The sequence below is a fragment of the Sesamum indicum genome, linkage group LG2 (genome assembly GCF_026168435.1).
Source record: "Sesamum indicum cultivar Baizhima isolate 11 linkage group LG2, ASM2616843v1, whole genome shotgun sequence".
Classification (NCBI taxonomy): domain Eukaryota; kingdom Viridiplantae; phylum Streptophyta; class Magnoliopsida; order Lamiales; family Pedaliaceae; genus Sesamum; species Sesamum indicum.
The window spans coordinates 15,733,022-15,758,559 of NC_142658.1; the positions used below are offsets into that span (position 1 = coordinate 15,733,022).

Genomic DNA, 25,538 nt, shown 5'->3' on the forward strand with positions numbered 1-25,538 from the left:
CCACTACAAACAAAGCAGCAAAAAGACTTGTCCTATCTCACAACTGAGGGAAAAAACAGTTGATCTGCTGAAGTTACTCCACCACAATCTTCCATTTTCCCCCAACTTCTTCAAACCCTAAATTAAATTAAAATTTTGAGTTCTCTACCCCGCAACCACTCACCAAAATTTCCCTTTCTCCCATTTTTCTACACAGATATAGTGCAAGAAAAGGAAGGAGATAAAGGGGAGGTAGCTGTGGACTCTCTTTCACCGAACCACACCAGTCATGGAGCATTGTGGAAAAGCCCACAAGGAAGGAAACCCACATTGCTGAGATTACTGCAATGGGGAAGGGGGAGGATGAGCATCCTTTGCCGAGTACATCTTTTGAGGCCCAGGGTACAACCCTGAGTGCGGGGAGCAGGAAAGGGTGCTGTTTGGGTTGCAGTAGGCTTCGGGAGTTGTTTACTTTCAGATGTGTTTTCATTTTGGTGCTTGGTGTTGCAGTGCTTCTGTCGGCTGTTTTTTGGCTGCCGTTTTTTCACTTTGGAGATCACAAAGATCTGGATCTGGACTATGGAGGTTGGTGGGCCTTTGTTTAGTGTATTGCTATTTAATTCCAAATGTTTGATTTTTGCAATTCCGGGATAGTGTTTATCAGCATTGTGCAGTGCATGCAGATCTGTGTGTGTGTTTTTTGGGTTAAGTCGATCAAATTGGGATTTACATGCTTTATCGGTGGTTGAATTCTTGAATTCTACTGGTGATTGCTGCATTTTGGTTTTTGTGGTTGGATAATGACTTCAATTTTTTTTTCGTTTGATGTTAAATTGGTGGTAAGTGAGAAAACCTTCCTTTTCTTCTTGAAGATCCCTTATCAAGATTATTTCTCACATAATAGAATTGTATTTATGGCTGTTAATGCTGAATTTCTAGTTGAACGGTGAATTGGGTTCACTCCCCATTCTTCTCGTGTTTTTGTCTTGTTGTTAATTCTTATTTTTGTGTTGATTTATTTTTATTTCCGCCCTTTTTTGGGAGTTTTCTGTTAACTAATGATGGGTGATATGCATTGGCAATATTCTTATCGGGATCAACCAGTACCTTTAAAATGTTAATGCATATCTAGTGTTCTAAAACTACTTCTATTTCAGATATTGTAAATTTATTACGGGTATGTACTATTTTGACTTGGATTATATACCCGACTCATATTAATACCATTAGGACGAACAAAAATCCTCTTTGTAACAGATTTCTAGAAAAAAACATTTTGTTGGGTAAAAGGTAGCACGGAATATTATAATTGAGTGGCGTCCCTTTTCCCTTCTTGGCAAACAGAAAGATAAAGGTGTACTTCCCCTTGTTAAAATTCCTGCATATATGCATAATGCATATCCCCCCAAGCATAACCTTAGGACTCAGCTACATGACTTTGAGGGCTTGAATCATTGTGAGCTAGTGAAAAGCTTTAAGAGATGAATTTGGTATTTCTACTCAGACACTAGTAAGAAAATGGAAGTCGAGGAAGGCTGGCATAAGCAGGAGCAAAGAGATGTAGGTAAACTTGTGCTAATCATTATAAATTTTCAGAACTTGGATTTTTATGTGGTGGTCAGTCAGAGGGATTCTTATTACATATTAGAATGCAATGTAATGTTTTGTTTAATGCTCTCCAGGTCATGATATAGTGGCAAGTTTCATGCTGCGAAACCCAGCTTCTTTTCTTGAAGACAATGTCTTGCAACTTGAGAACGATATTTTTGATGAGATGAGCTTCTCCTCTACTAAAGTACGCCTATAAGCTCTTGATATCATTGCTTTATAACTTTATTGCTCTTTTTTCTTTTCTTCTAGATGCGACTAACAGATGAACGTGTCCTTCTGTACCAGACATGTCAAAGTAGATCAGCATGAACCTAACACTTGAATAATTTTTTCTACATAATGCCTCCTGCTAAACAATTACTCGTTAATCGTGCTTTAGTTACCGTGAACTGCATGAGTTTTACTTCTTAACTTAGTAACTTTGGGGTCAGTATATGTAACAAGTTGTGCTAGAAATGGACACCCCTTCTCTTTATTTATGTTGACTACATTCTTCTTTTTCTTTTCCTTTGTAAATCTTACAATGTTTCCTTTCTGTGACAGGTAGAAATAATATCTCTAGAATCATCTGCTGAACCAAACATAACAAAGGTTGTGTTTGCAGTTGAATCTGATCTGACCACGCAGAGTTTAATCAAATCGTCTTTTGTCTCTATAATCACACATCAATCATTTCTTCATTTGACGACGTCTTTGTTCGGGGATCCTTTTTCCTTTGAGGTGCTCAAATTCCGAGGAGGGATTACCGCTACTCCTGAACAGAAGGCATTCCTTATGCAGAGTGTTCAGATCCTTTTCAACTTCACTTTGAACTTCTCCATTGATCAAACACTAAACAATTTCGACGAACTTAGGAGCCAACTGAAAACCGGCTTACATCTGGCTCCATATGAGGTCTGAGGATGATATACCTTTCTTTTTTCACTTATAATGACTGTTATGATTATCATATTATATTTCAATCTGATGTACTTTCTAAATTCCCTTGTCAAAGAGTCAGCAGTAAAAGCTCAAATTCTTCTTTTGCTTCTTTTCTAAAATGCAGAACTTGTATATAAGGCTGACTAATCTAAAGGGTTCAACAGTGGCTCCACCTACAACAGTTCAGTCACAAGTTGTTTTGGCAGTGGGCATTAATCCGTCGAAATCCAGGTTAAAGCAGTTGGCTCAAACTATAACTGGTTCTCATCATACTAAGAATCTTGGTCTGAATAACACTGTATTTGGACGGGTTAAACAAGTCCGTCTTTCATCCATATTGCAACACTCCCTTGGCGGTGATGGGAGTGGGCCATCTCCATCACCTTCTCCATCTCCTCTGCCACAATCCCACAACCACCACCACCACCACCACCGTGACACCCATCTTGCTCCTAGTGTTTCACCTTCACCATCAATGGGGAGTTATGGATCTGTAATCGGGAGAGGATCACCGATATCTAGTCCTGTCCCTGCACCAGCACCGTCAAGGAATAAAGCCTCACCACCTCCGGCTTGTCATTTTGGTAACAATAATAGGTCTCCGTGGAAGCACAATAAACATTCTCATATGGCACCGGCAGCACCACCATATGCACCTGATGCTGCTCCAACACAACCGAAGCAAACAAGTTTCCTGCCACCCCAATTGTCACCAGTTCCTGCTGCAAGCCCGCCAAAGGTAGCTTATGCTCATAGTCAACCCCCGTCCAACGGTGAATCTCGTGCGAGGCCACTGGATTCAATGCCAATAGTTTCACCATCGCCATCTCCATGTGAGTATATATCTTTCAAGTTGATTGAGCATGTGCAAACTAGTATTTTCCTTTTTCTAGTAGCATATGTAAAGGAAGATCTCTTCAAGTTACCCGTCTGCCTGATCTCTGTTACGGGTGTATACTGTCCATTGAATCAAGCACCTAGTGGGAAGGGTCAAGCATGGATCCCAAACCCTGGCCTTTCAGCGTGTGGGTTGTATCCTCTTAATTTAGAGTATGTTTGTTGTAGTTTTGTGAATCCTGACCACCTTTAGCTGACCCAACTAATCACACGACAAATGTAATAGCACTTGTGTTGTGATTGTTCACTCTTCTTAAATTGTGTATCAATCATATGTCAAGTGTGACTCACCAACCGTTTATTTGCTTACCATCTGAATAACCCGTTGAGCTATTTACTATGCATGTGTCTACCCAATATTTCAAGACATTAAATTTCACATTGTTGATCAAGTGTACCCCTTTGCAGCCTCTGCAGGTATATTCTCCTCCAATATGTGGACACTTCTGCTTCACACAGTTATCTTCGTGCTCTTGTAGCTGCGGAAAAAGCATCATGTTATCAGGCAAATATACTGCCCGATAATTTCGAAAATGCTTCCATCAGCTTCTTGTATCCACCCAAAGGAGCAGCGATAAGTGGAGGAATTTGCTGGTGCGAGTGATGCCAAAAATGGGCATTCGCCTCACAATTGAGTGCATATAACTTGTCTTGTGCTTGTAAATATTCGATTAAAAGTTCAGCGGCTAAATGCATCAAGGTCAAAGTCACAGAGGTGACGGTCCGTGAAGACGTGCACTGCCGCTGAAGTCGTGTATGATAAAATTTTAAGGAGGGAAAATCACAAATGTAAACACATCACCTTTTTCGTTTCAAATCTCTTACAAGCCTACAACCACCCATGATTCTTCACCATATTTGATACATTTCACTTCATTTCTGCACTTGGTGTTTGCTTATCTTGGCTGGCAGGACCAGATATGGGAGCTCATGCCCCTTCATTTTGCCAGGATCCAAATATGCATGTACACATACATGGATGGCTATGATTGTCTTAAGCTTAGAAACCTCATAACTCAATCAAGAATTTGAATTTTCTCTGCAGTAAATATTGAGAAATTTGCAAACAACCGTCAGAATTTGCATGCGCCTTAAAATTGATGTTTTATTTTTTTTTTGTTTCTTTGTAGATGCACACTGTTTATATAAAATTAGCAACATTTTGTACATATGGAGTAATATTTAATATACATTTACACGTGAAACCAAATAAACAAATAAAAGAAAATAAAAGATTCATGTTGTTTTTATTTAGGGATAATTACACTTTCCTCTCTTGCGGTTTGGTGTGATTACATGTAGATTTTTTGTAGTTTGCGAAATTATATGTAACTCCCTTGATGTTTGCTTTTGTCTAATAAATAAGTTATCCCGTTAGTCAAAATTAACTGAATTTGTTGATATTAACAAAAAAATTGAATCAAAATTGATATTTGCTTTTGATTGATTTAAAATCGACTTATTGCACGTCAAACAATTTTTTCGAACTACACTACCCTTATGACGATTAATATATACCTTCTCACATGCATTAACGCGTGAAAAAGTATGAGAGTAATTTGATCATAAAAATATTTTTTTGACCTGTTATAATTTCAGTAATGAGTCAATTAGAAATAAATACAAGTTCTTTTTTCTATTTTTTTGTTAATATAAACAAATTCGATAAATTTTGACTAACGAATGAACTTATTTGTTAGACAGAAGCAATACTGAGGAGCGTTATAATTATATATAAATTTTATGTAGTTTTAAAAATTATATCTAGTAGATTAATTTTTTATTTTATTTAACAAATAGATCACTTCGTTTGTCAAAATCAATGAATTTATTGATATTAATAAACAAATTGAATAAAAATTGATATTTACCAGCAATTAATTTGTTATTGACGAATTGCAGGTCAAACACATCTTTTGTTGCTAAATTACCCTTATAATGGTGAAATATAATTCATTACATGCATTACACGTGATAAGGTATAAGAGTAATTTGGCAATAAGAAGACTTATTTAACTTGTAATAAATTAGTAAAGGGTAAATATAATTTTTAATTCTATTTTTTGTTAATATCACCAAATTTTGATTAATGGATAGACTTAACTATTAGATGAAAACAAACTTAAAGAGTATTAGATGTAATTTTTAAATTATAGATATTTTATTTGTCATTAAACCAAACTTCAGGAAGGATAGTGCAATTATCATTTTATTTTAGGATAAATTAAAATAACATCCCCTGTGGTTTGTCATAATTAGGACACTCTCTCGTTGTTTGAAAAATTACGAGTACCTCCTAAATTTAATAACCGTCTAACAATTACCCTAATTTGTTAGGTTTCTATTTATTTTTTGTGATTGACCGATCAAAATGCCCTTGTGAATTAAAAATTATAATTTTATTAATTTTTTATAGATTAAATGAATAATTTTTTCTATAATTTTTAAAATTTTCATCCATCTCGTCTAATTTTTTTTAGAAAAAATTAAAATACAGTAGGGGTCAAATTGATAATTTTATTGAAATTAAAAAGGTATTTGTAATTTTTCAAATAACGACATGTATTCATAATTATATCAAATTTGAAAAGAGGTGGTTATGATTATCCTTTTATTTTATACATTGATAGGAAGATATCATTAATAGACAATTTTGTCCTTTTAATGGAAAGACTAAAGAGCGGCCATAAATAGAAACGGCCCCCGCAAAGAGACCGGCGGGGGGGACAGTGTCTGCGTTCCACCGGATTTTTCTGAGAGGAGAAGAGGCGGGGGAGAGAAATTACGATTTTATATAAAGGAAATAAAGTAAACGTATTGCCATTTGAAACGGTAAAAAAAAAAAAAAAGATTTAAGTTTTGTAGGCGTTTTTTTTTTTTCCGGTGACGGAATAATCCGCTCTCGCGCTCTCCCGTTGCCGTTTCGTCGCCCTGGATGCCTCACCAGTGTTCAGGGTGCTCCTCTCTTTCTCTCTCTCTGCGTTGTTTATTTGTCTGGATTTTCTTTTTGAGTGAAATTTCGTGTCGCATTGTGGATTTGTCGATTTTGCTTGGTTTTAGGATGATTCGTAATGTTGCGTTGGTTTTCTGACATAATCACGTAATTAATTCTACTCTCAAATGTTATGGTTCTATATTCTATATTTGATCACTCGGAGATTTTGAATAAATGATGCTTGACGATTTTTACATTTTTGTTCATCCTCTGCAGTCCATTTTGGTGATTTTAAACAGAGGAGCGAGGGTCTAATAAGAAGGTAGGTTGTGACGAAATAGTGTAATTCCTTTCTTTCCATATAAATTTGTAGTTGTGTTGTATTAAATCTGATTTTCTTTTTACAGTCCAGATCATATAATGATGGTGCATATATTGCTTGAAATTTTGTAGGTGTACGGAGATTAGCACCATGATTCTAGTTGTTGATCTTTGCAGCTTTTTAAATGCGAATTTCAAGTAAGAAACATATATTTACTGCATATTCTGTTCCCATGTCTCCTTTCTCTGCAATTTCATTTTGGGAATCTAAATCAACGGTAAAGCTTAAAACATCAGAAATTGTGATCCAAAGATAATTGGTTTCCTGGTCGGAATTCAGACTTGTGTTCAATATAACCTCACCAATAAGTTTTCAGCAATGAATCATGTACTCTGACAATAAGTTTGTCTTCTTTTACATATTACTTTAAGGGCAAAACTTGAGATACTGAGTAGTGAGTTCCATAATTTATTAAGTTTGTTGATAATTTAGAACATCAATGTTATATGACCTGATCATTCCTAGAGCCAACTTCTTTTCCGTGCCAATTATAACAAATCCTCTGAATCTTAAATTTTGATGAAGTTCTGGTCCTCAATAGAAAGTTATGGTTTGATTGCAGAGATGTGATGTCTAATCTCCCAGGGCAGACTAACCCTACAGAAAACCCTTGAGAAGCGCCCGTAGCATGTATAATAGCCATACTCTCCTGCACGAGTCTCTTCAAGATGGCTGTAGCCGTTGATCAAGGTTATGGATTCAAGACATTTTCCCGACCCCCAAGATGCAAACTCCCGTCTTTCACTCAACTTGATTTCAATATGCTCGATGGCAGTCAATCCAAGAATGCACAATCTCTGGAACATGCTTTTGAGTTCACCAACATGCATAGGAGCTCCTCCTCTCCATGCCTATCTCATTCTTCTAAAGTAAAAGATGATTATGATACCAATTCAAGGATTGAAATCCTTGTTGGCCATGCAGCACCAAGAGTACGTGCTCTAGTTGTTGAAGTTGCCATAGCTATGGCCTCTGGTGTCAATCCTGAGCCAACGTCAAATGGGCTTGGTGGTGCCTACTTTTTGCGTGCTCAAAATGGTGATGCTATAGCTGTTGCAAAGCCTATAGATGAGGAACCTCTAGCCTTCAACAATCCAAAAGGTTTAGCAGGACGGATGTTAGGCCAACCTGGCATGAAATGCTCCATCAGGATCGGTGAAACTGGTTTGCGTGAATCGGCTGCTTATTTCCTTGACCATGACAACTTTGCCGGTGTCCCTCCTACAGCATTAGTTAGATTCTCCCATGTCAAATTCAATTTAAATAGTCTAGGAGCAGATTCGAACCCAGTTTATAAGATTGCATCGCTTCAACGTTTTGTGAATCATGACTCTGATGCAGGAGATTTGGGGCCTTCAAGCTTCTCAGTCACTTCTGTACACCATATAGGTATACTAGATATAAGACTGATGAATCTTGACAGGCATGCGGGGAACATTCTCGTGAGGCAAGGACATGAAAATTATGCCGGGGGAACGGCTGAGCTAGTTCCCATAGATCATGGATTTTGCTTACCTGAGTCACTTGATGATCCATATTTTGAGTGGCTGCACTGGCCGCAGGCCTCGATACCTTTTTCGGAGCCTGAAGTTGATTACATATCCAGACTTGATCCTTATAAAGATGCTGAGCTGCTAAGAACTGAGCTTCCGGCAATCGGGGAGTCTTCCGTTCGGGTTCTAGTGCTTTGCACAATCTTCTTGAAACAAGCAACAGCCCATGGGTTGTGTCTTGCTGATATAGGTGAGATGATGACTAGGGAATTTCAGGGAGGAGAAGAATATTGGAGTACATTAGAGAACCTATGCCTAAATGCTAAGGATAGCTTGAAGATCGGACTAAGTGATGATAATGACAGTGATAATCAGCTTGAAGAAGTTGATGAGGAGGTGTTCCAATTTGATGCTGAATATGAGGATGGCCTTAATGAATCAACAGATACCAATGATAGTTTGCAGAACTCCCCCACAAATGGTAAGCCATCAAATATTCCAAGATTTTCATCGACGAGGAAGTTACATGATTTGACATTCCCTGTTAATAAGAATGAAGAATATCTAGTTGATGATCATGCTCTGAACACATTCTTGGACAATTGCGCCGATGGAGGCAATAATGGGGATGATGGTGCCAAGGCCAGTGCCTTGATGAGGAGTCTCAGTTTCTCCATACAAAAGTATAATCATGACGGTCAATGCATTTCGTTTGGGGAAATGGATGATGAGGAGTGGCAGTTGTTCTTGGAAAGGTTTCTAAAACTTCTGCCGAAGGCCTTTGAGGAAAGAAAAGCCATGGGCTTGTCGAAGCAAAGGTTGGGATGTTCTTGTGATTTTTGAAGAATGTTTTGAGTGCAATAATCCGTGTCGAACAATTGTCTATACATCTTACTAACGCCATAGATGACTTGCATAGGATGTAGATAAAAATCTTTAGTACAGGCGGAAAAGCGATCGGCAGCTGCAAGAGGCCGTCCATTCCCTTTGTAGGCTTGTAGATGATCTTTCTCTTCCTGCATTTCTTTGTGGTCTTTTTTCTATTTTTCTTCTCTTTCGATCGCAGAAACTGTATAGTACTGTAGGAAGTGATTTCTCACGAAATCTTGTAATTAGTTTAGGGCAGCAAAATCAAAATTTGTAGCCCTTTAAGCTGATGGCTACATTTTAGTCTTGTACCTTTATTTCTTCCTTGAAAGAGTTCTTATATTTATGCTTCCTCACTTGGAGCATTCTTAGCAAAACTTTTATACATATGGATTTTCCCTCTAGTTTTACACCTCTCTGTCTCAAGTGTCTTTTTTTATCTTTGTGAAACTACTTCAAACACTGCACATACCCACCCACAAACAACACTGCTAAAAACCAAAGTGATACTGAGAAAAAGGAAATTTTTTTCTTGCTTTCCTAATTTCCAATACAACAAAGCTTTGACACCATAGATTTCAGTGTCGAATTACAATACATAATTCCATCTTTCTCTCTTCCTTTTCAGTCCACACTTTGAACAATCCCTTTTCTTGGCTCCAACTCCACTTCACCTTCAATTTTCACCTCCTCACCCACAATACTTCCTTCTTCTTCTTCTCCACCCTTCTCTTCTCTCTTGATCACTGTACTTGAACCCGAATTGAAGGACCCGAATTTGGGTGTGGATTCAGGCGTACCCGCAAACCCAGACCCACCACAGAATTTGGTGTCAAAAGTGAAGGAATAGCTGGAATTCAATAATAGTGAATTCTTCTTCTTGATGAGGGCTTCACACTCGTCTAGAGCACTCGGGCAGCCTTTTCTCTTCTTGGAATCGCGTCTGTTCCAGGGGTTTTCTTCCTCCGGGGTTGCTCCGCCGCCGGAGGGTGGTGGGTCGGGGCGGGGATCGGGGTTGTTTGTGGGGGGTGAGGATGGGTTGACTGACGTCTTTTGCTGTGTCTGGTGCTCTTCCATTTTGGGCGAGCCGGCGGCGGAGTGATTGGATTGGAGGTCCTACACTTTTAACTAATATGGAAGTTAGTGCAACTTATTTTAATTTCAGTGAGTTGTTATTCTTGGTAGCGATTACAGTAATTAAACTAGTTATGAACCCGTGCGTTGCCCGGACATATTATATTTTAATTAAAAAGATAATTACACTCCACTTTTTTCAGATTTAGTAATTATATGTAAATTTTTTTTTGTAACTTGAGAAATTATATTTAACACCATCAAAATCTACTTCCGTCTAATAAATAAGTCTGTAATTTGATCAAAATTCACTAAATTTGTTGATAGTTAACAAAAATATGGAATGAAAATTGATAGTTACCTTTAATTGACTTATTACTGACTTATTGCAGGTCAAATAATTTTTTCGGACTAAGCCATCCTTATAACAGCAAAAATATACCTCTTCACATACATTAATGCGTAAAGATGTACGAGGGTAATTTAGTCATAAAAAAATTATTTGACCTGCAATAAGTTAGTAATATATATTTTTTATGGGATAATTACACTGCCCTCTCCTAAAATTTGGTGTTATTATATGTAGTCCACTATAGTTTGAGAAATTATATCTAACACCTTTGAGGTTTGCTTTTGTCTAACAAATAAGTTCTTTTGTTAGTTAAAATTTACTGGATTTACTGATATTAACAAAAAAATATATATATTTACCCTTGATTGAATTATTATTGATTTATTGCAGGTCAAATAAATCTTTTAATTATTAAATTATCCTCATACGTCTTCATGCAGCAATGCATGTAAGGAGGTATATGTTTACCGTTATATGAGTATTTTGGTTCGAAAAAAAATATTTAACTTGAAATAAATCAGTAATAAGTAAATCGAGGGTAAATATCAAGTTTTATTTAATTTTTTTTATTAATATCAGCAAATTCAGTGATTTTTGACCAATAGGGGACTTCTTTGTTAGATGGAAACAAATCGTAGGAGCGCTAGATGTAATTTTCTAAACTATAGGAGGTCTAGTGTAATTACACCAAACTTCAGAGGAGGAGAGAGTAATTATCTTTTTTTTTATTTTTATTAATATCAGTAAATTCATAAATTTTGATTAATGAAGAATTTATTCGTTAGACGGAAGCTAGCCTAAAGGGTGCTAGATGTAATTTTCTAAACTATATGGGATTTATATGTAATTACACCAATTTTAGGGGAGGAGAGTATAATTATGTTTAATTAAAATTATTTAATATTTAGTATTGATTAGTATTATTTTTGAATGAATTAATTTTTTTTAAATATTAAGATATTACATGTATTGATTTTTTTGCAATTGAAATTATTAGACAAATTATTCTTTAGTGTTAGTTATTATATATGAATTGCATAACTAGAAATATACCTTAATGTTTGTAATATTTCATTGGGGACTTGGTCTTCTCTAATCGATTGGTGGTTGCTATAAATAGAGAGCTGTACCAGCGGAGAGAACGACTTAAGCTTGATACTATAAGTTTTACCTACTATACTTTGTACCTTGATACTACACATTTTACCTTCATGCTATAATTTTAGCTGAAAGAAACACTTTAATTTTGTACTTATAATTTTACACTTCAATTTTAATATCTTATTTGTACATAAAAAATGAGGAATAACACACTTATTTCCATTCATTTTGACTCTATTACTTCCTAGCATTCTATTTACTACTTTCTACTCCAAGTAGATCGAGCAACATAATTTTTGCTCTCATTAATTAGCACTGTTTGTGAGAACAAAGAACTAAAACGTGAGAATAATGAAGCTATCAACACCGAAGCTAACACCTACTCGAGTACTTCCTCGGGGAAGATGGTCCCCCTCCCTCTGGAGAACTTCTGGCGAATGATTACTACCTTCATTCAGGGCCTGACTTCAACGCCTCCACCACTATCATGTTAAAATTTTTATTTCTAACTTTTAATGGCCAAGGAACCTTGCGAGAAGACGTACCACCTAGGGGAAGGCTAGAGCACCCTCACTCGCACCCGCATTTTCAGTGAGGTGGTGGAGGAGACGCCTTCTTCAAATCGGAGTTTGAATTTCAGGTTTATAAGTTACTTTTCGCTGGATGCGCCACATGCTTACAGGGTTTGCTGATCCTTAATTGATTTTGTGAGGTATGTTTCCAAAGATCCTATGTGAATGCCACCTAGGTCACCTCTGGACGCATCGTGATATATGTTTTGACTTTGGCTAGAGGATTTCTAGTTTATAAACTTTCTTGTGGGTCTGCGAAACCTTACCTTCTCAGATTTGTGCTGGTTGAGCCTTTTTTTCGTCAATTTATTGGTGGGGGTCTATCCAGATTGGACTTCTAGGGTCATCCTAAACCCATACCCGAACTGTGGCTTTTAGGGGCACCTCGAGCCTTACATTCTTTTGGGCTCTTGTAATTACTTTCTTTTTTTTGGACTATGTACTTCAACTTATTTGGGCTAGTTCATTTATATGGACACACACACACATATATATATGTATATTAATTTAGATTTACATATTTTTTTAAGTAAAAACTGAGAACCTTTGCACTATGTTTGATTTGATGGATGAATTAGAGTTGAAAAATTAATCAAACTATTCAATAAGTTATTGAACTTGATCAAAACTTATTTGAACTCGATTTGTTAAACTTAACAAACTGAACTTGAATATAATCTTTTGCTCAATAAAGTTTCAAGCTTGGCTCGAACTCAGGTGATTAGTGCAAAAGTAAATTATTCGAACTTGACTGATGTTTTATCCATTAAAACTTGTTTAAACTCAATTGAACCAATAATCAAATTAAATTTAAACGTAAATTTTGAAACTCAATAATAATTCAAACAAATTTAAACTATCTAATTTGAAGTCATAAATTTCAAATTTCTAGTAGCAAATATTTTAGGTTGCATTTGAATTGAATTTCAAATCCTTCATATTTTAAACTAAATTTTAATAAGTATGAATTGATTTCAAATTTGAACTATGTTTTAATGAGAATTGATGAATTTTAATTAGAATATAAAATTGTTTAAAATATTTATTTCAAATTATTCTCAGAAATACAAATTCATTAAATTAAATGTAGCATTAAGAATTTTTTAATATGCTTTTATTTAAAAAAAAAATCATCTGAAAAAGAAAAATAGGTATTTTGAGTTATCCACCAAACCACTAGACTAGCCATCACAACCACCTAGACTAGCCATCACAGGCCATCATCACCACGTAGACTAGCCATCACCGCCATCACCGCTTGACAGAACCACGTGCTTATAAGTACCATTCCCCTCTCCACCATTCCCATAATTTCTTCTCTCTCAGTTCACACACACACTCTCTCTCTCTCTCTCACAGCAGACGAAGAGAAAAAGCATCTCCAGTCCAACTATGGGGATCGACATTAAGGACCACGACTTGCCCTGCGACACCCACAACACCTACGACGTTTACTTCTTCGAGGACACCATCTTCACCACCGTCACCCACGACCCCGACATTGTCTCCGAATGGATCTCCGAGATCACGTCCGTCCACCGCCGCAGACTTCGCAGCCTCATCGTCGGCCTCGACGTCGAGTGGCGTCCCTCCTTCACCAGACACCACCAGAACCCCGTTGCCACCCTCCAGCTCTGCGTCGGCCGCCGCTGCCTCATCTACCAGCTCATCTACTCCCGCTACATCCCGGAATCCCTCGTCGATTTCCTCTCCGAGGAAGATTTCACCTTCGTTGGGGTGGGCATCAAGTCCGACTTGGAGAAACTCGACAAGGACTACGGGATAGGAGGCGATGCGCACGCCGTGGAGCTGGGAAAGAGAGCGGCAGATGAATATGACAGGAAGGAGTTGAAGAACACTGGGCTGAAGGGTTTGTCGAGTTTTGTGCTGAGGCGAGAGTTGGAGAAACCGAAGCGGGTGACGATGGGTAGGTGGGACAACCGGTGGCTGACTGAGGATCAAGTGCTGTATGCTTGTGTTGATGCTTTCGTGTCTTTTGAGATTGGCAGGATTCTGAACGCTTCTGATTATTGATGAAAATGGGGAGGGTAGTGTGAGTGTCAGCTGCGTAGGAGTGATGGTAATGGTGTTTTGTGATGATGTAAAGAAGATGTTGGGTCTGTTTTTGGCTAGTTTGTCAGCTAAAGTGTTTTTGTAGTAAATGTTGACAGTATGGATGATTTTGGGGAATGGAATCAGGTTTGATGATGTTCAATTTTAGTTAGTTTTTTCTAATAATAATGAATGGAGATGGATGCATCACTACTTTAGTATTAAAAAGATGGCAGGTACACTTAGTAGGAAATGCCCACGACTTGAGCTATAGCTCGCGAGATTTGATTTGGTGCTCCAGCTTCATTTTTTTTTTATTTTTTTATATATTTAATTTTATATTCGATACTTTATCAATTTCATACTAAAAAAATTGACTATATTAAATTTATTATTTATTTTATTTTAGATAATAATAAATTGTGTATTTTTATTTAGACATTTAATCTTTATACAAAAATAGATTTAATCAATAATTTAGTAAATTATAATATATTTTATAATTAAAATTATTATTTAATATGATACGTATAAATTTTATGTTATATTTTAATATATATTTGTAATGTGTTATACTTTTTTTAAATTGACAAGTAATTCATTATTGATTTTTTTTTATCTATTTTTGAATTTTATATTTATATCAATATATATATATTATGTATTATATAATTTATTTTATTACTTATAAATTTATGTCAAAATTTAGTAATTTTTATAAATTAATCTAAAAATAACGACAATTATAATAATAGTGATGGTTGAATAATTTAATTGTTTATTAATTATTATTTTATTATATATAATGAGATCAAAAAGTTTAATCAACAATTACGATATCTTAAAATTCAAGCACCCGATTAATACTAAATTTAAATATATATATATATATATATATATATATATATATAAGACTGTGCCGATTAGATTATATCAGATGGTCTGATTTAAAATCACATAGCCTGATTGAACGATACACCAACTTGAATGATATTTTTATGTTTTGAGTATGATATCTTGACATTCGTATATCTAATAAGTTTAAAATTTACCAGATGTATTTTTCTGTAAGTTTGATACGGTTTGATCTGAATTTTGATAGTTCGATTAACTTATGTTGTTCAACAATGTAAGATAATAATTACATCAATATAATACTATCATTTCTAAATATATAAATTTATTGTACATTGTGAACATATATTATTTTTATGTATTTTAATTGCATTATTTTAGATGATAGATACTTTTTTATAATTTTAAATTATTGAGTATGATTTTTTTTTTGATATATTTTACTAATTATATTACTATTAAACTAATCAGTAGTTTGCATTTGTAATAATAAATTAAAATTTCATAGTATATTTTGATATATTTAAGATATGGTATACATTATACGATTTATTTTATTACTTATAAATTTATATAAAAATTTGGTGGTTCTCATGATTTAATCTAATAATAATTTTTTTAAAAAAATTAACTTGAGCTCGAGTTAGAAAATTCAAAATCAAGTTCAAGCACAAACTCAACTCGTTTACACCGCTAGTTACCGTATATGATAATCACTTGAATTCAATATAATTAGCACTATAAAAATAACTCAACGAATTAACCATACCTGAACTCTGCGCCCAAAGAAGCCTCTTTCTTCATAATTCGCTTTCTTGCCATAGCTGGTAACCGCCCCGCTAATCCACTTTTCAATTTCCACTTCCCCACCACCACCACCACAACGGCGGAAAACCACCAATGGCAATCAGCATTCAATACGCCGCGTGTACTTCCATCACCCAGGAGGCGTTCCTAGTCTCCTTCTTCGGCGACAACATCTTCACCCAAGTAACCCACGATCCCGACATCGTCAAGCGGTGGATCTCCGACATCGAGTCAATCCATCGCAACCGACTCCACAGCCTCATCGTCGGCCTCGACGTCGAGTGGCGTCCTTCCTTCAACCGCCACCAACAGAACCCTGTCGCCACTCTCCAGCTCTGCGTTGGCCGCCGCTGCCTTATCTACCAAATCGTCCACTCCGACGACGACATCCCCGAATCGCTTGTAGATTTCCTCTCCAACGAGGACTACACTTTCGTTGGGGTTAACATCGGTTCCCACTTGGATAAACTGGTGACGGATTATGATAAGATAGAGAAAGTTGACAACGCGGTGGACTTGAGGAGGCTGGCGGCCGGCAGGAACAACCGAAGGGATCTGCTCAAGGCGGGTTTGGAGGAGTTGGCGAAGGTTGTGCTACGGAAGGAAGTGGAGAAGCCGCGGGGGTTGACGATGAGCCGGTGGGATAGCCGGTTGCTGACGGCGGAACAAGTGCAGTATGCGTGTATTGATGCATTTATGTGTTTTGAGATTGGCAGGATTCTGAAAGCGCCTGATTACCTCCGATATTAGGGTTAGGGTTTACGAGATACAATATGAATATAGCATATGAACACTCTTGAGCGTGTACCGTTGAGAGGTATCATGTTCTTCCAGTAAATGGTGCATTTCAAGCGTGATTCAAATTTTCCTCCGAACCGAAAAATATTAGAATTTTTTATAACATTTTGAAATATCATTAAAAAATATAAAATTGAAGAAATATAATTTAAGAATATTGGGTTGTCTTTTTAATTCAATATCTATTGCAATTATCGAATCAAGATAATATGTTTTCTTATATTGTGTAATTAAATATTTGAAATTATTGTTTGATGTATTAGCGAAAGTAGTCATAGTGTCACTGTTGAAATTAATTTGTTTCGATTTTCAGTTATTTTTTTTTTTTAAATTTGGTATAATTAATCGGTACCATTTGGTTATGAATTACGGACCGTATAATTAAAATTAAGAACAATGTATATATTATAATTTTATAAATGTATCAATATATAAAAATTATATTTATATTTATAAATATATATTATATCATAACAATATAATATAATTTCTATTTATTTTAAATTAAAACATAAAAATAAAAAAAATGTTAAATTAATAAACTAATTTTAGGATAAAAAATAATGAATTCGGTAATTTGATTATTAATTGAACCATATCGAAAAAATATTCGATTATGATCGAATCAAATCAATTAATATTGTTTGATTTTCGGCACGAGTACATTATTTCAACATACTAAATTTTCAACTATTCGAAAATTTGATTCAATTAACCAAATTGAACAACCCTTGTTGAAATTGCAATGGGAAACCACTAAATTTCTCCTATAATGTATTTAAACTTGCATGAGATGTATGCACTAACGCCATACAAAATTTGCAACGACTTTGTTATGGAATTCACTCCCACAAAATATTTGTAACCAAAAGTATCCAAAATGTGTGAAAATTGCATATGCACTATTATCACAAACTCGTCCTAATGGATTTTGCAACAATTTTACCTCGGAATTTGTCCTTCAAGATATCCATTTTAGGTTCGTTGGACGATCCAAATTTTGTCAAAATTTATTTGCAATAGAAAATTCAATCTGCTTTAAAAGACATTTGCACAATGATGCAACGCATGCCTTTAAATGCAATAGTTTTTTGTATTTGCTGATTATTCGTCCCAAAAATCCGCAGCTAATAAACTATTTTTTTTATAATATTATAAATAGGGCGATTACATTAATATGCATATAAGATTAGACGGGTTAAAATTAAATAAAACTTGAGCATGTGGTCAAATACTTGACTTATGAATTTTGATATGATTTTGCTCAACTCATATATATGTCAAAATAATTGAAGACAAGAAATGTGGATGCAACTATTCTGATTTATTATTATTGAAAAAAAAAAGAAATAGATTATTTTTGTACTTGTTATTATTTCTGGAGCAAATCAATTCGGCTCACCCAAAGTAGATGACGATCCACTACCAATACCAGTTGCCCTCCCAAGCCCACGCCGTCGTCTTCTTCCGCGACGTCATCCACACCACCGTCACCCACGACCCCGCCATCGTATCTCGGTGGATTCACGACGTTAACTCCCTCTACGGCCACCGCCTGATCGTGGGCCTCGACGTGGAGTGGCGCCCCAACTTGATCCGCCACCAACAAAACCCCGCAGCCACGCTCCAGCTCTGCATCGGCCGCTGCTGCCTCATCTACCAACTCATCCACTCCCCCTACTTTCCTCTCCAGCTGATCCAATTCCTCTCGTTCTCTAACCACACCTTCGTCGGAGTTGACGTTAAATCCGATTTGAAGAAGCTTCAGCGAGATCATAGGATTGGGTATAACGCGAGGGCGGTGGATTTGAGGGGTTTGGCGGCGGATGTTTGTGGAATGAAGGAATTGAAGAAAGGTGGGCTGAGGAGCCTGACGAGAAGCGTGCTGGGAAAAGAGATGGAAAAGCCGAAATGGGTGACGATGAGCAGTTGGGATAATCGGGTGCTGACGGCTGATCAAGTGCAGTATGCTTGTGTTGATGCTTTTGTGAGCTTCGAGATTGGTAGGATTTTGAATGCTTCTGCTGCTCTTGGCTTAATGTAAATTCAATTCTTCGTTTTCTTTTCTTTTCTTTTTCCTGAAGGTATGAGTATTTGTCTATTGTAAATCCAATTTTATTTTTTACATAAACATATTATTAAAAAAAAAAAATGATCGACATGACATGACGTGCGAATATTGAATGAAGTAGAAAATAGAATAAATTAAATATTAACGGTCTGATTAGTTTTTACTAAAATTATTTATCTATATAATTCGACTCAATAAAATATGAGACGACAAATAAATTAATAATATTTGTTGACGTAACTTGGAAGTAGAAAATGTGATATAAGATGACACCCTCAAAATTAAATATTTCATATGCATTCTACAAAAACTTGATAGATCGCTATTTTTTATAATAACAATGGATGAGGATTGAGGACATACTCTTTTGCTAATTGGTTTCTATCATATTAACTTCTCATATACTTACTTTCTTCTGCAAAATAATTAGGGATAATTACACTTATATAACAAACCACTCTTACTTATTTAAAAATTATAGAAATCATCCTTGATAGCTTTTAAAACCTCAAAATATCTCTATTGACTCGGACAAATTTTAATTTAGTTTTTCAATCACAGAATTGACCTTTCGGTTGTTTTGTAATTACCAAAAGATAGAGGGATTGTCAAAATAATATTTATGAAGATGAATAATATGATCCTGCTTATTTTTTTATTATTTATATTTATTTTTAATTTAAATTTAAATTATTTTGTTAATTTTTTATTATTATAAATTTACACCTCTTAATAATTGAAATATTAAATTATTTAATTAATATATTAATAAAAATTGGTTACTATCTTATAAATTCAAATTAAAAAATTATCACTTGCATATATTATTTTAAATTCTTAAAACTAAAATATTTAATTTTTTTGTTTATAATAAATTTTATTAAAATCACTAAATTATACATATATGTATATATGTTTATAATATATATATATATATATATATATATATATATATATATATATAATTGGACAAATTTATATGTATAAAGCGCAAGTGGGACGAGGCCGTAGGTTGCCAATGGAGCGATGGGAACACGAACACATGCAGGAGTTGAGGGTGGGTATGGCAATAATTTAAACTATTTTTTAATAAATAAATTATTTATTGTTCCTAATTTATATAAGGTGCATAAATGATTTTGAATTTATTAATTTTAAATAATTTAAATATAAATAAAAATAAAGGATAAATAATTTTTAATTTTAATATGTTTAAAATATTTATAAAAGTCCAATAATTTTCTAATTTAAACTTACAATCTAGTAATTTATTTTATTAATATATAATTGAATATTTTAATTATTAAAAGATGTGATTTTATATAGAGAGTCAATGAAAACAAATCAATAAAATAATTTAAGTTAAATTAAAAATTAGTATAAATAATAAATAATATATGGGGTCATGTTATTGATCCTCAAATATTATTTTGACACCCTCTCTACCTTTTGGTAATTACAAAACACCCTGAGGGTATCTATGTTATTGAAAAATTAAATTAAAATTTGACTTGATCAACCAGAGCATGTTTGGATGTCAGGTGTGGTTTTCGTAATTTTGAAAAAGGCAGGAATAGTTTGTGTAAAAAGACGATAAATGAGGGGTGTAAATATAATTATCCCAAATAATTATTCATTTTATCGATGTTTTTTTTCTTTTTGCATATTCAAAGTTAATTTAATTTTAATAAATTTTGATCAGTTGTTGATTTTATTTCTTATATTTTTATTAAACAATAGAATGGAAATTTATTAGATTGCGTGTGGTCTTCAAGATTTTTACTTTTAAGATACATACTAAAATTTAGTTATATCAGAAAAGAATTTATTTATAATAACAAAATAAATTGATCAGAAAAATTAATAACTGCAAAAATTGTAAAAGAGGATGGTTTTTGTTATTCAAAACGGAATCTTTTCAATTGGAGAGAAATTTTAAAATTTTCAAAAATGAAAAAAAAAAAGGAAAAATTGCATTTTAAGTCCTGTACAATAAGGTGTATTGTATTTGTAGTCCCACAATTTACGGGCTTAGTACATTTAGTCATATAGAATAAAAATTATAGCATTTTCAGTTCAATAAGATAAAATTATTTGCTCCCATAAGATATAAAGTTGTGACACATTTGGTCCTGTAGGATATAAAGTTATTTATATCCTATGAAACCAAATGTGCCATAATTTATATCCTATAATATAAAATATGGCAAATTTTTATGCCATATTTGTCTCTTATGGAACTAAATGTTCTAAATATTTTATCCCGTGGGATAAAAAATACTACAACATTTATATATTTTGGAGGAGAGACCCTTCCCAGCCCTTGTACCTGACCTTTCAAAATTCAAAATTCAAAATAGTTCTTCATAAGTTCCTAGGGACATCTCAATGGCTTGGAGATTAATATTTTATTGTGCAGATGTTGAGTTCAAAATTTATTTACAGCGTGTGTGGAGATAAAAAAAAAAAAAGAATTAATTTTTGGTAAAATGCAAGCAACTTCTGATATGGGGTATATGTAAAACACTTTTTATGAAACATTACTTGAAATGATTTTGTAACTAATATGAATTAAATTGGAGCCTGTTAGACTTATAAAAAAAAAAGTTAAATTTCTGGTAAAATTTTAGAATTATACTCTCATTTCCTGAAGTTGGTGTAATTACTTGTAATTTTTATGTGGTTTGGAAAATTATATCTAATACATATGAGATTTGCTTTTATCTAACAAATAAGTCATTTCGTTAATCAGAATTTATCGAATTTGTTGATATCAGAAAAAAAAAATCTATATTTACCCCCGATTGATATAGTACTGACTTATAACAAGTCAAATAATTTTTTCTTTGACCAAGTTACTTTCGTACATCTTAACGCGTTAATGCATGTGAGGAGGTATATTTTCACAGTTATAAGGGTAGTTCAGTTCGAAAAAAATTGTTTGACTTGCAGTATTAGCAAATTTAGTATTAGATAATATAAATAATATTATTATCTAAAATTCAAGTATGAGATATTGGTTAACAATTCATACGGACATATGAATTTTAGGTTGATATGATGTAGAGTATGTAGTTAAATATATAATAATACTAAAAAATAAAGCTCAATATATAAATGTTTAAAAACAGAAAAAGCTTGAGCACAAAACTTTTCTTAGCTGAGCTCGAGTACGCTTGACTTGAACTCAAAGAACTCGAGCCCGAGTCCAGCTTCAAACCGCGCCGGCTCCACTTGGTATTATGTCAATTTCGATGTTGGACGATTCCAGTCTTATGTTCCTTTTAGACCTTCAAATAGTCTATACAGTAGCACGCATGGGACAAACAGCCACGCTTGGTTAAAAGAATGAGACCAAAAAAAGAAAGAAAGAAAATCCTGAACCGGGTGGATCTATCTCTGGCTGTATGATTGTCTTGAAGCTTGCAATGTAATTCAGCCATAATCAGCATATTGGAGTAAATTGCTCAAGACAATCTTGCAATGTAATTCAAACATACTTGGCATATTGGAATAGAAGTCGTCTTCAGATTTCCACGGAAGTGATCATACCAATAAGATCAGCTGCTGCAACAATGTCATTTATAAGCCAGGAGACTCTCATGGATTTCGTTCCTTTCGAGCATGTGGCCTTTTGACAGAAGCAAGGCATATGTGCCGGCAATGCTGCATCTATCAAAAAAAAAGATTTACTTCAACAAACTTAAGGTGGCGCATTAGATTCGACACTTCCAGCAGTGACAGCATTAATATCTAATGAGAAGGAAGTCTTTACCTCACGTTGCTTTTTTGTTTAACCATCTGGACTTTACTCCAAAATGAGCTTCTCACATTTGAAGCCCCCATACGCTGAAATACCAAGCAGAGATATTGCACTATGGGATCACAGTTTTCTGTATGAATTTAGCAGAGACGTACTTTTGTTTGCTTTCTTCACGCATCGGATCAATTTCCTGCCATGTGTTGCGATTGCCAGTGTATCGTATCCTTCAACGATTTGGAATCATTACACGGTCTTGGAATGTCTACACCTTCAGTGTTTAGGCAATTAATTGCCTAGTCTTCATTCTAAAGCCTGGCTGATGTCAGCAACAGGCCTTCAATCCATATTATGACTACAGTCTAGTTAGTTCAAGAAAACTAGTTTCAAGATATTCTAATTTGTTGTGTTTCTGAAACTGCATCTTGGAAAAGGGAACCTGACAAGGATTAATATAACATCAGAAATCATTACCAGAGTACTATGGCAAAAACCATAGGTAATGCACAAAGCTCTTTCATGAACTTAGTGAACTCAAAAAACACCATCTTCCTAGGAACTTTATCCAAAATTGGTCCAAACAGTAATACTTCTAGTTCAAAACTGTTGTGTCCTCTTCAAAGCCAGAAGTGAGGAAAACATTTTGCAGACTGAATTATTACCTGATTTGAGAAACTCATTGCACATCTGTACAGCACTGGGACTCTTAGACAGCATTCTGTCCTCTACAAAACTTTGGCTACCATTTCATCCTTCTCCATCTGGTCGTATATCAAGGATAAACAGTCATAAACAGACTCTGCTTGTGGAAATTTTTTATCTTCTGCTAAGAAGGACTGAATTCTCTTATCAACTTCAATCCAGCTGCAGCCAGGGTTCTTCTTCAAGCCTAACTCTTTCATTTTGAATCTCATTTTGCGAGCCTTATCCCACTTCTTGGTAGAAGCATACATCTTTTCAAGAACGACATATGTTGATGGATCATCTGGATCCTTCTCAATAAGGATATTTGCAATTTTCTCCCCTAAGTTGAGTTCCCCATGCAAATGGCATGCAGCAAATAGTGTGCTTAACAAGTCCGCGTCCTCTTTAATCAAAGAGTTTTTCTGGAGAATCTCGTAAGCTTCACGTAATCTCCCAGCACGACCCAAAAGATCTATAAGACATGAGTACTCTGCCGTTGTAGGTTTGATACCATAGTCATGTACCATTAAATTAAAGTAATGTTGCCCCTCATCGACCAACCCTGCATGGCTGCAAGCGGAAATTACTGCAAGGAAGGTGACTCTATCTGGTCTTATATGTTTTAGCAACATTTCATCAAAAAGCTTCAAGGCTTCAAATGCTTGACCATGAGAACCATAGGCCACAATCATTGAAGTCCATGAAACTAAATCTCTTGTAGATAACTGATTAAATATACTTGCAGCTTGTTCAACAGCACCACACTTAGCATACATATCCAGAAGGGCTCCCATTAATACTTCATTGGAATTCAACCTACATTCAATGATGCACTTGTGGAGCTCTTTGCCCCTCTCCAGGGCAGCCAATTGTGAACAAGCTGCCACTGCACTAGTGAATGTAATTGCATCAGGACTTATACCTGCTTCTCTCATCTCATCATATATGCTAAGTGCTTCAAAGTAACAGCCTGCTGATACATAACCAGAAATCATAACGTTCCAAGCAACAACACTTGATTTTGGCATCATATGGAAAACCCTTTCAGCTAGTGCAACACTACCGCACTTGAAGTACAAATCAACTAGTGAGCTTTCAACAAAGATATCACTTCTCACATTATTCCTCATAATATAGCCATGAAGAAATTTTCCATGTTGCAGTTGTGCTGATTTAGCACAAGCCACCAACAAGCTGCTTATGGTTGTTGAACTAGGTCTCACTTTCTCTTCATTCATCCTCACTAAAAGTTCAATGCATGATACACTGTCCCCAACCTGACTGTAACCTCCAATCATTGCATTCCAAGAAACCAAGCTCTTGTTCCTAATTTCATCAAACACCTCTTTAGCCCTCTCTAAGCAGCCACATTTCCCATACATATCCACAAGAGTAGCACTCACATAAGCATCCATCACAAGCCCGCTCCTCAACACTTCTTCATGAATTCTCTGTCCTCTTTCCAAATCCAACAGCCTTGCACATGAAGAAATTGCTGTTGTAAACGACACCGAGTCAGGCCTCAAACCATTGCTCCTCATCCTCTCATAATATTCCAACGCCTTTTGGCACTGCCCGCTTTGATAATAACAAGAAATGACATTATTCCAACACGCCAAATCTCTCTCAGGCATTTCGTCAAACAGCTTCACAGCTGAGGCAAACAGACCACACTTGGCATACACGCCGATCAAAGAGCTGGCAATAACAACATCTGACAAAAACCCAATCTTCATCAAATGGTTATGAATCTTTTCCCCATAATCTACTCTCCTCAGTCCACCACAAGCCTTCAACACACTCGGATACGTGTAACTATCCGGTTTCAAATAAGGGAATTGCAGCAAACTTTCAAACAATGACAAAGCCTCCGAAAACATGGAGTTCTTTGCACATGCCGCCATTAAACCATTCCATAACGTGATATCTAGTGGGCTTTCTATATTTCGAAACACTAAAATGGCAGATTGATATGCGTCTCCTGAGATATATAGATTGATTAGGTTTTTGCATAAGGCTATGTTGTTCTGTAAGCCAAAAGAGATAGCTTTCTGATGAAGTTCTTGAATTTGTCTCAAAGATTTTGTACTACTGAAGGATCTTGTGAGAGAAAATAATTTTATAATGGTGTCCATGCAGAAACTTTCAATGGAGGGAAAATAACTGAAGAAAGAGGTTTAGAGCTTACCGGTAGTCAAGTACTACTGGCCGTATGCAAATTATCCATAATTCAGGGACCCAAACTGCAAATAACCTCTGTTTTCTGCTGCTTTTGCCATTATTCCAACTCTATTCAGGACCCTCTTATCTTAAAGAGAAATTGACAT

At 35.1% G+C, this 25,538-nt stretch overlaps 6 protein-coding genes across 13 annotated transcripts; 5 read left to right on the forward strand and 1 right to left on the reverse strand.

Moving 5' to 3' along the window:
• LOC105155806 (uncharacterized) lies at window positions 1-4,288 on the forward strand. Of its 3 annotated transcripts, XM_020692098.2 has the most exons (6): window positions 1-564; window positions 1,484-1,543; window positions 1,662-1,774; window positions 2,134-2,484; window positions 2,636-3,344; window positions 3,817-4,288. In XM_020692098.2, the coding sequence occupies exons 1-6, from the start codon at window positions 327-329 to the stop codon at window positions 3,885-3,887; spliced, it is 1,542 nt and encodes a 513-aa protein (XP_020547757.2). In that variant the 5' UTR covers window positions 1-326; the 3' UTR covers window positions 3,888-4,288. The 3 variants fall into 3 exon arrangements, with proteins under 3 accessions (XP_020547757.2, XP_088733615.1, XP_088733616.1); XM_088877489.1 differs by lacking the exon at window positions 1,484-1,543 and having other exon boundaries at window positions 2-564; XM_088877490.1 differs by lacking the exon at window positions 1-564 and having other exon boundaries at window positions 1,487-1,539.
• Window positions 4,289-6,091: 1,803 nt separating this feature from the next.
• LOC105155807 (phosphatidylinositol 4-kinase gamma 8) lies at window positions 6,092-10,180 on the forward strand. 3 transcript variants are annotated; one of them, XM_011071764.3, is made up of 4 exons: window positions 6,092-6,363; window positions 6,620-6,665; window positions 6,797-6,862; window positions 7,288-10,180. In XM_011071764.3, the coding sequence occupies exon 4, from the start codon at window positions 7,394-7,396 to the stop codon at window positions 9,059-9,061; it is 1,668 nt and encodes a 555-aa protein (XP_011070066.1). In that variant the 5' UTR covers window positions 6,092-6,363; window positions 6,620-6,665; window positions 6,797-6,862; window positions 7,288-7,393; the 3' UTR covers window positions 9,062-10,180. The 3 variants fall into 3 exon arrangements, with proteins under 3 accessions (XP_011070066.1, XP_088731456.1, XP_011070067.1); XM_088875330.1 differs by having other exon boundaries at window positions 6,094-6,240; XM_011071765.3 differs by lacking the exon at window positions 6,092-6,363 and adding an exon at window positions 6,370-6,508.
• Window positions 10,181-13,462: 3,282 nt separating this feature from the next.
• LOC105155808 (3'-5' exonuclease) lies at window positions 13,463-14,399 on the forward strand. Its single transcript, XM_011071768.3, has one exon. It carries the CDS (start codon window positions 13,577-13,579, stop codon window positions 14,216-14,218), a length of 642 nt encoding a protein of 213 aa, XP_011070070.1. The 5' UTR covers window positions 13,463-13,576; the 3' UTR covers window positions 14,219-14,399.
• Window positions 14,400-15,841: 1,442 nt separating this feature from the next.
• LOC105155921 (3'-5' exonuclease-like) lies at window positions 15,842-16,761 on the forward strand. The gene has a single exon (XM_011071903.2). It carries the CDS (start codon window positions 15,992-15,994, stop codon window positions 16,646-16,648), a length of 657 nt encoding a protein of 218 aa, XP_011070205.1. The 5' UTR covers window positions 15,842-15,991; the 3' UTR covers window positions 16,649-16,761.
• A 1,231-nt stretch (window positions 16,762-17,992) lies between these two features.
• Window positions 17,993-18,797, forward strand: LOC105155809 (3'-5' exonuclease). Its single transcript, XM_011071769.3, has one exon. It carries the CDS (start codon window positions 18,108-18,110, stop codon window positions 18,738-18,740), a length of 633 nt encoding a protein of 210 aa, XP_011070071.1. The 5' UTR covers window positions 17,993-18,107; the 3' UTR covers window positions 18,741-18,797.
• Window positions 18,798-21,854: 3,057 nt separating this feature from the next.
• On the reverse strand, window positions 21,855-25,535 carry LOC105155810 (Tetratricopeptide repeat (TPR)-like superfamily protein). 4 transcript variants are annotated; one of them, XM_020692002.2, is made up of 4 exons: window positions 25,400-25,535; window positions 23,190-25,192; window positions 22,543-22,966; window positions 21,855-22,439 (listed from the first exon to the last, which is right to left on the reverse strand). In XM_020692002.2, exon 2 carries the CDS (start codon window positions 25,113-25,115, stop codon window positions 23,253-23,255), a length of 1,863 nt encoding a protein of 620 aa, XP_020547661.1. In that variant the 5' UTR covers window positions 25,116-25,192; window positions 25,400-25,535; the 3' UTR covers window positions 21,855-22,439; window positions 22,543-22,966; window positions 23,190-23,252. The 4 variants fall into 4 exon arrangements, with proteins under 4 accessions (XP_020547661.1, XP_088733606.1, XP_011070073.1 ...); XM_088877480.1 differs by lacking the exon at window positions 25,400-25,535 and having other exon boundaries at window positions 21,855-22,189; window positions 22,268-22,439; window positions 23,190-25,389; XM_011071771.3 differs by lacking the exon at window positions 25,400-25,535 and having other exon boundaries at window positions 21,855-22,433; window positions 23,190-25,389.
• Window positions 25,536-25,538: the final 3 nt, after the last annotated feature.

Coding starts and splice junctions, on each gene's coding strand:
- LOC105155806 (XM_020692098.2), top strand. CDS start 327: ATGGGGAAGGGGGAGGATGAGCATCCTTTGCCGAGTACATCTTTTGAG. Junction 1,544..1,661: donor GCAGGAGCAAAGAGATGTAG/GTAAACTTGTGC, acceptor AATGCTCTCCAG/GTCATGATATAGTGGCAAGT. Junction 1,775..2,133: donor TGAGCTTCTCCTCTACTAAA/GTACGCCTATAA, acceptor TTTCTGTGACAG/GTAGAAATAATATCTCTAGA.
- LOC105155807 (XM_011071764.3), top strand. CDS start 7,394: ATGGCTGTAGCCGTTGATCAAGGTTATGGATTCAAGACATTTTCCCGA.
- LOC105155808 (XM_011071768.3), top strand. CDS start 13,577: ATGGGGATCGACATTAAGGACCACGACTTGCCCTGCGACACCCACAAC.
- LOC105155921 (XM_011071903.2), top strand. CDS start 15,992: ATGGCAATCAGCATTCAATACGCCGCGTGTACTTCCATCACCCAGGAG.
- LOC105155809 (XM_011071769.3), top strand. CDS start 18,108: ATGACGATCCACTACCAATACCAGTTGCCCTCCCAAGCCCACGCCGTC.
- LOC105155810 (XM_011071771.3), bottom strand. CDS start 25,346: ATGGACACCATTATAAAATTATTTTCTCTCACAAGATCCTTCAGTAGT.